This window comes from Leptodactylus fuscus, chromosome 8 (genome assembly GCF_031893055.1).
Source record: "Leptodactylus fuscus isolate aLepFus1 chromosome 8, aLepFus1.hap2, whole genome shotgun sequence".
NCBI classification, from domain to species: Eukaryota; Metazoa; Chordata; class Amphibia; order Anura; family Leptodactylidae; genus Leptodactylus; species Leptodactylus fuscus.
In genome coordinates, this window is record NC_134272.1 from 5062429 (window position 1) to 5072635 (window position 10207).

At 49.9% G+C, this 10207-nt stretch overlaps 1 protein-coding gene across 1 annotated transcript; it reads left to right on the top strand.

Moving 5' to 3' along the window:
• The first annotated feature begins 1242 nt into the window (after positions 1-1242).
• GET4 (guided entry of tail-anchored proteins factor 4) lies at positions 1243-9989 on the top strand. Its single transcript, XM_075285091.1, has 9 exons — positions 1243-1450; positions 3129-3207; positions 3688-3769; positions 4615-4764; positions 4867-5005; positions 6515-6655; positions 7849-7924; positions 8612-8684; positions 9203-9989. The coding sequence occupies exons 1-9, from the start codon at positions 1299-1301 to the stop codon at positions 9292-9294; spliced, it is 984 nt and encodes a 327-aa protein (XP_075141192.1). The 5' UTR covers positions 1243-1298; the 3' UTR covers positions 9295-9989.
• Positions 9990-10207: the final 218 nt, after the last annotated feature.

Below are 10207 nucleotides of genomic sequence, written 5' to 3' on the forward strand. Positions count from 1 at the left end.
AGCGGTTTTTTCAGCCCATTCACTCATATGGGAGGGGAAAACAGCCTGGCTTTTTTTGGAAGCGGTTTTTACAAAAAAAAAGCTCCAAAAAAAGCTTGGCAATGTCAAAAAAAAGCTTCCTAATTAGGAAGCGGTTTTTTTCAGGACCAAAATAAGCCAGGAGGTTTTTACGTGTGAACTAGCCCTAAGACGGAATCCATTGAAGTCCATGGGATTCAGTTTCGAAGCGCTGACTCTGTCGCGGGTTTACCGTCCCAGAACGAGTGCCACGTTACATGGTGGGAACGAGGCCTTAAAAAAACAGAACAGAGAAATAATTGACATTTTTCACAGTTTGTCCAATAAAAAAAAAAAAAAACCCGCACACTTGGCAGAATTTTCTATTTTGTTTTCATTTTGCAGGATAAAATTGTTTTTTTTTTTTTGTATAAAAAAGGATTTTAAAAAACCTACCAGGCCCCAGATAAAGTGGCAGGCGAAAAAAGAAGTAAAAAACGCACCAGGTGTGACTAAAACAGATCTGGACTTTATGTGACTGTCACATGACAAGGTGACACTGAAAGAAAAGCCTGTCCGTGGCTCGCCTGTAGACAAAAACTGCGCTCGCTGGACGGCGATTTCTTCAGGGCGCGTGGACAACTCCTGGACCGGAAAGGAGCGGCAGAACAGACCGAAACAAAATCGGAAGAAGCCGGACGCCATCTTTAGTGCAACAAAAAATCACTTTTAATGATTCAAAAATAAAACGTGCCAAAAACATCGGAAAAGGAGAATCTAAATAAAGACGTTGACGCGTTTCGTGACTAGAGAGTCTCTTTGCGAAACGCTGCAGTCGCGAAACGCCTCAGAGGTTATTTATGGGGTGATTTTTGTTTTAAATTTTCCTTTTCCGTTCTATTTTTGTCACAAGTTATTTTATTTTTGATTAAAAGTTATTTTTTAACGCACTTCAGATCAGCGTTTTCCTTTTGGTCAGTCACAATGAAGGTTTCGGGGCAGGACGCCATTATAGGGAAGGTTTTGCAGCAGGACAGTCACTTTGCGGCTCTTTCCCGTCTCACAAGCACTGAAGAGGTTAAACAAGCCGCTTCCCCCTCAGTGCCAGGAACCGCACCACTGTGAACAGGACGGCGGCGTTATTCTAGCACGAGCGCAGCAGCCAACCAGAGGCGGCACCTGAGTCACGTGCGCTCCCGGCGGCTTCGCCTTCTGACTGCCCTCGGCTTCCGTACGTCAGGCAGCCTCCAGTGCGTGCGCGTCGTTGTGCGCAGCTCAGGTGACGTCTCTGTGCCGTCCCTATGATGGCTGCTGCAATGGCGGAGCAGGAGGGCTCCAAAGGCAGCGCCCGCAACCGAGGAGGGGTCCAGCGCGTGGAGGGGAAGCTGCGGGCCAGCGTGGAGAAGGGAGACTACTACGAGGCGCACCAGATGTACCGCACGTTATTCTTCAGGTACGGCGGGGGGCGGGGCTTGCCTCTCCGGTTCTTCCTTTCACTACAACGTTCCAGAGCTTTCCAAGGCCCTTTCCTGAAGTGACGGCTGATTGGCTGGCGGCGCGGTGGTTGCTTAGGTGGTGGGCGGAGCTTGGTGAGCTCTGTCAGCGGATTGGCTGCGCCGCGTGTCCGTCTGTCGTGGATTGTCTATTAACCCCTTGGCGGCTGGAGGTTGTGAGACTTGCTCGCCGCTGATTGGTCAGCGGTTTCTAGTTGCTATGGGGCTGGTCCTTCCTGGAGCCGGGCCCTGGAGGATCTGATATCAGGGGCCCGAGGACCTCCAGCTGTGTATAGGGGACTGCAGGGGGCAGCAACTACAACTCCCAGCATGCCCTGAGCCGCTGCAGCCATTGTAAGATTAGGATGTGACTCCCATCAGGTGACCCGGAGTCGGGGGCCAAGGTCTGAGTGTCATAAAGGGGCCCCCTGCACCCCAGTGCTGGCGGCTCCGCCTCACCATGTGTTATGTATACGGCCGCCATGTAATATCGCGTCTCCTGCCGGCCAGCTGTGGCTTCTGATGTGGTCAGGGGCGCCGGAGCTGGGACAATGGGGTGATGTATTTGGGGGGTGTCTGTGATGGGGAAGGTGGGAATACTTCTTACTTCCTGTTTTTCTTTTTGTGAATGGGGGCGGGGCTGTCACTGATCATGTGACCTGCTGTCAGGCTCCGCCCAGGAGATGATAGGCAGGCAGCATGTAAAGAACCTGGAGAGATCCGCAGGATCGGGAGAGTCTATGAAGACTGGCGACTCTTACTCCAGTCTTAATTCATTCCTAGACTGACTGACGGGCTCCGGCCTCTTATTATTTGCGTCTTTCTTTCCAGCTGCCCTCTGGTCTCCCATGTAATAAGTGACTATAAAGATGGCGCCTGTAATATACAGCTGACCAGCTAAGGCGGACCGATCCCCCAACGCACTAACCAGACCTGATTGATATCCGCCAGGCCTTGCTGCCTCAGCTGCTGCAGTACCTCGTATTCAGGGGTGTAGTGAAGGAAGCCGAGGGCAGTGACCGCTTCCCTCCTAGGTGAACACCCCGTTTACTGTATTGAGGTGTCATCCCTGGCGCGGTCTCGTTATTGCTGTCACTTTTGGGCCTTGTGGCTTCATTAAACTGGTTTGTCTTGTTTGTGGATGTGACTTGTCAGACGACCTGAATGTGAGTAATGGCAGCGTGTACATGTCAGGGCTGGACGGAGCCCAATGTGCAGAGATGTATGGGGGGGGGGGGGGCGCCCCATATTCTGGGGTGTGCAGGGACATCCATAAGTCTACAGTGTTGTGTCCATCTCTGATAATCTGCAATCTGGATTATTGGGAGACCCTTGATTGTTTTATTGGGGTCCTTCTCTTAATCCTGGGGACACTTCAGGCTGCGCCGTCGTCGTCCTGTAAGTTATAGTGACCCAGACAGTGACTGTGTCGTCCCAACCAGAGACCCCACACTCAGGTATTACTACATGACCGGCTTCATTGGCCGCTTTGATGTGACCCATCTTGTGGTTGTATAAATGACTCTCCATTTGGGTTCCTTGTGCAGCGAGTATTGGGTAGATCCCGCCCGTATCTGCTCAGTCTGTACAAGGCACAGGGATCACTCGCTCTCAGCTGATATCTCTCCTCTCTTTCAGGTATATGTCTCAGAACAAACATGCAGAAGCCAGAGAGTTAATGTATTCCGGGGCTCTTCTGTTCTTCAGCCATGGTCAGGTAAGAACATGTCCTCCATGTGTCGGGGTCACACTGGTGTAATCTAGGATTTATCCTGCACAAGGAGGACACCGTCTGTATATCGCCCGCACCCAGTCAGGAGACCCGGACTCTGAGTGTTTGGAGTCTCTGCCTCCCTTGTCCTCTATTCCATACAGTATAGGGCAGGGATAGGGAACCTTCGGCTCTCCAGCTGCTGTGAAACTACAACTGAGTTGTAGTTTTGCAACAGCTGGAGTGCCGTACGTTCCCTACTCCTGGTATAGGGCAATAGATCTGCAGGGATCCCCAGTATAATGGATCACTTTGCCTGAAGTCCAAGTCTCCAACCAGATTTCAGGCAGGAGGATCCATCTGACAAATCTCCCGTCCTTCTTCCCAGTTTGCAGGAGATTGTAAAAGCTCAGAGTGTGGCCTCGGCCTCAGATACATTTATTTATTTGTTGATTTATAATTTTCATGTTTTTCTTTCCCTTGAAGCAAAATAGCGCGGCGGATCTGTCCATGCTTGTGCTGGAATCACTAGAAAAGTCAGAAGCGAAAGTGACGGATGAGTTGTTAGGTGAGTCGCGGACATTGATCTCTTATCAGCACAGCAGCCCCCGATGTTCCAGGTCAGAACTCCACAGAGATGTGAAATAATCTCACGGTATTCTATGGTTTTTATGTAGGATAAATGGCTTGTTGGCAGGACGTCCTCCTGTGTGAATATGTCTTTATTATCTGATTGGTGAAAGCCAGGCACCCTCATTGATCAGCTGTTTCCAGCACTGTGATTGGCACTGCAGTGACCAGTACAGCTGATCAGCAAGGGAGCCACATGTTGAACCTCAATCTGGTATTGATAATCTATGATATGGATAGGCCAACAATAATGAAATGGGCATTGTGGCCAATAATACACATTTCATACTGATGACCTATTGCCGGGATGGGTTGTCAGTATCTGATCTGTGGGGGTCTGACACCCGATCCCTGCACAGATCATCTGTTCCAGCAGTCTTTAGGCATCAGATGTTGCTGAAGTGGATGCAGTCTGTGTCTATGCACCACCGCCATACAGTACATGGGGCTGCAGATCTGCTCCTATTACTTGTATAGGAGTGGCCTGGGGCCTGCCGGATCAGCTGATCTGTGAAGGGGCAGGGTGTCAGACCCTCACAGATAAGATACTGATGACATTTCCTGTCAATAGGTCATTAGTTTCAAATCTGCATTAAGAGCTGAAAAACCTACTTTAACTCTTGTATAACCCTTTAAGACTGTAACTTGGAATACTTGTATTCTGTCCGTCCGTCTGTCTGTCTCTATAAAGTTTGATAGGATTTGAATACTAACTTATTTTCTACCTTTGATGTCTCTTCATTTGCAGGGAACGTTTCATCCTGTATAACTTTGTTTCTGCAGAAAATCTGGCCAAGTTGTTCAGTCTGATGGATCAGAACTCTCCTGAGCGAGTGGCTTTTGTATCCCGAGCCCTTAAGTGGTCGACTGGAGGATCCGGAAAATTAGGTCACCCAAAGCTGCACCAGTTGCTGGCTATTACACTGTGGAAAGGTAAGTTACCCGGCAGACGTGTCCGTGAGGGCTCCGGGGTATTCGCCACCCCCCGGCGATGTCAGGAGCAGCCAAGGGATAATAAATCGTCTTCTTTTTCAGAGCAAAACTACTATGAGTCTCGCTACCACTTCCTGCACTCGTCTGACGGGGAAGGCTGCGCCAATATGTTAGTAGAATATTCCTCCACTCGAGGCTACCGGAGCGAGGTGGACATGTTTGTGGCCCAGGCTGTATTGCAGTAAGTCCGTCTATATATAGTTATATACACCACTGTGTGCGGGTCAGGGAGAACAGATGGCACGTGGGTTGGTATCTGCGCTGTCCGGGAATTTCACTGACCCATATACTGGAATAAATGGACGGACGGGTGTAGGACAGGTCTATTGGCGGCTTTTTTTTTTTCTTTTTTCTATGGCCTGGACACATACCTGTAAAAACGCTGAATGCGTGTGAGACGATAGAAATGATTGGGTCCGAATATTATCCAAACCCATAATTGTGGATAATGTATGGCAGCAAATGGCACCCGGGGCCTGACCTATAGCACCAAACGGCACCCGGGGTCTGACCTATAGCAGCAAACGGTGCCCGGGGCCTGACCTATAGCAGCAAACGGCGCCCGGGGCCTGACCTATAGCAGCAAACGGCGCCCGGGGCCTGACCTATAGCAACAAACGGCGCCCGGGGCCTGACCTATAGCACCAAACGGCACCCGGGGCCTGACCTATAGCAGCAAACGGTGCCCGGGGCCTGACCTATAGCAGCAAACGGCGCCCGGGGCCTGACCTATAGCAGCAAACGGCGCCCGGGGCCTGACCTATAGCACCAAACGGCACCCGGGGCCTGACCTATAGCAGCAAACGGTGCCCGGGGCCTGACCTATAGCAGCAAACGGCGCCTGGGGCCTGACCTATAGCAACAAACAGCGCCCGGGGCCTGACCTATAGCAAAAAACGGCATCCGGGGCCTGACCTATAGCAGCAAACGGCGCCCGGGGCCTGACCTATAGCAGAAAACGGCATCCGGGGCCTGACCTGTAGCAACAAACGGCGCCCGGGGCCTGACCTATAGCAGAAAACGGCATCCGGGTCCTGACCTGTAGCAACAAACGGTGCCCGGGTCCTGACCTATAGCAGAAAACGGCATCCGGGGCCTGACCTGTAGCAACAAACGGTGCCCGGGGCCTGACCTATAGCAGAAAACGGCATCCGGGGCCTGACCTTTAGCAACAAATGGCACCCGGGGCCTGACCTATAGCAGAAAACGGCATCCGGGGCCTGACCTGTAGCAGAAAACGGCATCCGGGGCCTGACCTATAGCAGCAAACGGCGCCCGGGGCCTGATCTATAGCAGAAAACGGCATGCGGGGCCTGACCTGTAGCAACAAACGGTGCCCGGGGCCTGACCTGTAGCAGAAAACGGTGCCCGGGGCCTGACCTGTAGCAGAAAACGGCATCCGGGGCCTGACCTGTAGCAGAAAACGGCATCCGGGGCCTGACCTATAGCAGAAAACAGCATCCGGGGCCTGACCTGTAGCAGAAAACGGCATCCGGGGCCTGACCTGTAGCAACCAACAGCGCCCGGGTCCTGACCTATAGCAGAAAACGGCACCCGGGTCCTGACCTGTAGCAACCAACAGCGCCCGGGGCCTGACCTGTAGCAACCAACAGCGCCCGGGTCCTGATCTATTTTAGTGTTTTCTATTTTGTTTTATTAACTTTCTGTATTTTTTTTTTATTAATTGCAGATTCCTTTGTTTAAAAAATAAAACAAGTGCTTCAGTGGTTTTCACAACCTACACAGAGAAGCATCCGTCAATAGAGAGGGGGCCTCCGTTCGTACAGCCCCTTTTAAACTTCATTTGGTTTCTACTACTGGCTGTAGAGGGGTAAGGTCTCACTTTGTCTCAATTGCCAGAAGCCGATTTGTAAAGTTGATTATTTGGTAGGAACAGCGCCCTCCATGTCCATGGGTTTTGTCTGATATTGCATCTTTCATTGGAAGGCGGATACTGAAAGAAGTGAGCGGCAACCATACAAGTCAATGGGAGCCGTTTTTGGCAGATTCCGCGTCAAAATCCATTGCCAAAAGACTCTGTGTGAACATACCCTTAGTGCCTTAGTGTGATTTTTATTTAAAGGGATTCTACCATTAAAACTTATTTTTTTTTGTGGATAAGATGTCAGAATAACCTTTAGAAAGGCTATTCATCTCTTACCTTTAGACGTGGTCTCCGCTGCGCCGTTCCTTAGAAATACCGTTTTTTACCGGTATTCAAATGAGTTCTCTTGCAGCGATGAGGGCGTCCCCACCACTGCCAGAGAAGTGTCTCCAGCGCCGCCTCCTGCTTCGTCTGCCGCGTCATGTTCAATGTCTTCTTCCGATGCAGGCTCGTAACTTCTAGCAGAGCAGAGCAGACTACGCAGGCGCACAGGCCACGGGAAAATGGCCACTAACAATACTGTGCAAGCGGCTATTTTCCCATGACCTGTACGCCTGCGCAGTCTGCTCTGCTCTGCTAGAAGTTACGAGCCTGCACCGGAAGAAGATATTGAACATGACGCAGCGGACGCAGAAGGAGGCGGTGCTTGGAGACAATTCTCTGGCAGCGATGGGGACGCCCTCATCGCTGCAAGAGAACTCATTTGCATAGCGGTAAAAAAAAACGGTATTTCTAAGGAACGGCGCAGCAGAGACCACGTCTAAAGGTAAGAGATGAATAGCCTTTCTAAAGGTTATTCTGACATCTTATCCACAAAAAAAAAAGGTTTTAATGGTAGAATCCCTTTAAGGATTATTACACACCAGATTTAGGGTTGTCAGGAACTGCCATGGATTTCCCGTCAAGAGACGGGGCTCGGCGTCCTGTCTATGGGCAGTTATTATGGGGTAGATGTGGAGGCGATAAAGGGCAGGTCATATATTGCAGGTTGTCACCTCGGCATGTGAGGTCTCCTCTAACCTGATGTCACTGATGTCTCTGCTGATGTCACTGGTGTCTCTGCTGATGTCACTGATGTCTCTGCTGGTGTCACTTATATAATTGGTTAATGGTGATTATTATTTTTCCTTTATTTCCAGTGGGAAATTAACCGTATTTACAGTATTGTGTGAACAGTATCAGCCATCATTAAAAAGAGATCCAATGTATAATGAGGTAGGTGGAGACGACCACAGTAATATAGAGGGCGACTTGCAGTCTTCCATGTTTTTGCCCCCATTGACGTGAGGATTATAGCGGGTTATTGGCTGCAGTGATTGACATCTCCTGACTGCAGCGTTCATGTGTTAGTGACCTGACATCACTGCCGACCATCCTGAAGTAGCGCGTTCTATCCTGTGCAGATTCCTGGGCGCTCATGGCGGCCTTTGCCTACGAGCTGAGTTTGCTCACAAGTTATAGTCATCGGCTAAGAAGAATTACCCAAGTTTCTGTTTGGCGGGGGCAGATCTGATGGGCATCGGCGGCTCCACACGGGGCAGAATGTTTTTTGTGTTTTGCTTGGCGTGTTACTATAACATGACAAGACGCTTTTCTCCGTGCAGGGCAATTCCTTCCAGTTCTCTGTCGTCTGACCCAGGACTGTTCTCGGTATTATTTCGTAGGTTTTCCTTTGTGTTTATGGCCGTCCTATATGTGGGATATAATCCACTGACTGAGCCTCGGATTACAGGGACCTTGACGTCATATTCTGTGCCCTTCTCTATTATCAGTCATCGGTGCAATATACCGTAGCGACGTACCCTGAGCACATGGCGCCATCTAGTCTTAGTCACGCACGTGCCGCCATACACCTCCTATTACACAATGTGTTACAGCTTTTGCTTTCCTTCTCTCTCGCAGTATTTGGACAGAATAGGACAGATTTTCTTCGGCGTTCCTCCTAAACAGTCGTCTTCCTATGGGGGATTATTAGGTGAGTGAAAAGATTTGGTTTTGGTTATTTCGCCACTTAAAGGCTCCTGTACACAATTGTTAAAGGTTTGTTCCAGAATCTGTTCTTGTGCTTGGTTGGGGCGGGGGGCCCTGTGTCCCATATCTGACACTTAAAGGGGTTGTCCAGGACCTCATGTGTTTTGGATATCGATAACATATCCACACCCGGACCCCGCACACATCAGTTTGTCTGGATGTCAGAGACTGTGTATACAGAGCTAATGAACCCCACTGATCAGATACTGATGATCTATCCTGTATCCTATAAAGTATGGGGACTTGGACAATTCCTTAAAGAAGGCCGGGTATGAACAGAGGTGCAGTGCATGGGGGTGGGGGAGGGGCTGAGGAGCACCTATAAATTGGGGTTGTCATGATTTAACTTTGCATTCCCCAAATCACTGCCCCATTTCCTCCAGCCCCGGCACGTACCTGCAACGTATATAGGTCTATGGATAACGTTGTGTCTTCATTGATTTATTCTTCCTTCTTCCCAAGGTAACCTGTTAAACAGCCTAATGGGAGCCGGGGAGGAGGACGAGGACGTGGAGGACGGGCAGGAGGACAGCAGTCCCATCGAGTTAGATTGAGCGAGAGAGAATATTTGGTTAGGAGCTGCATGAATCAGAACAATAAAAAGCGGAGCCCTAAAGACTTCATTCCATGATCCGAGTCTCTGAAGAGTCATTTGTGAGCGGCTTGTGCTGAGCTCTTGTCCCGATGATGGAAGAATTAAGTGTTTGCTCTCAATAAATTCTGTCACGGGGGGGGGTTTAGCTGAAAAGAATATAGTGAATAGAGTGAATGTGGGCGACCCCTCCCAGCTCTGCTATATAGATTTTATATTCTTTCTATGAATGCCAAGCAAGCACATGGTTTTCTTACAATGTGACAGCCAAAGCAGATCAACCTATCAGCCCCCCCTCCCCCCGTTGTCACCGCTCCATAGCTTAATGTCACAGCCAAGCCCCAAGTGTTACCATGATGACAAGCATTCTACCTAGTATCCTGAACATTTGGGACGACTCCCCCCACCGTGTGATTGTCTTGTTTGTTAGCGGCACCGCCAATATAAACAGCACTTGCCATGTATTTAATTCCAGTGGACTTTCTTTTCATATGCAATATTTATTAGGGAGACGGTGATTTTGTACATTCTCCCCCCTCAGTACAAGACCCGGAGGTCACGGCGGCACCAAAACTGTCATTTTATTTATAAAAGCAGAGAAGTGTCGGTGGAACGGACGAATGCAGTGCTATGGAATAAATCATACAATGTACCTTCTGGGCGCCGCCGCTTGTCTCTTCTGTTCTCTACGCAGGTCTATGATTCGCGCTCGTGATCTGTACAAGGCGCGGAAGTGCTTCGGATTGACTAGCGCTAATGATCATTGGAATCTTCAGGTATCAAACAGACAGGCTCAGAGTCACAATGAGAGAGCGCGATGGTGAGCTCAGAGGACGAGAGAGAATCCTCCTAAATCTACAGCGTCTATAGTGGAG

Bases quoted from the DNA above. Each gene is read 5' to 3' on its own strand.
- GET4 (XM_075285091.1), top strand. From the start codon at position 1,299: ATGATGGCTGCTGCAATGGCGGAGCAGGAGGGCTCCAAAGGCAGCGCC. The intron at 1,451-3,128 runs GTACGGCGGGGG...CCTCTCTTTCAG, and splicing joins TACCGCACGTTATTCTTCAG to GTATATGTCTCAGAACAAAC. The intron at 6,656-7,848 runs GTAAGGTCTCAC...CTTTATTTCCAG, and splicing joins CTACTACTGGCTGTAGAGGG to TGGGAAATTAACCGTATTTA.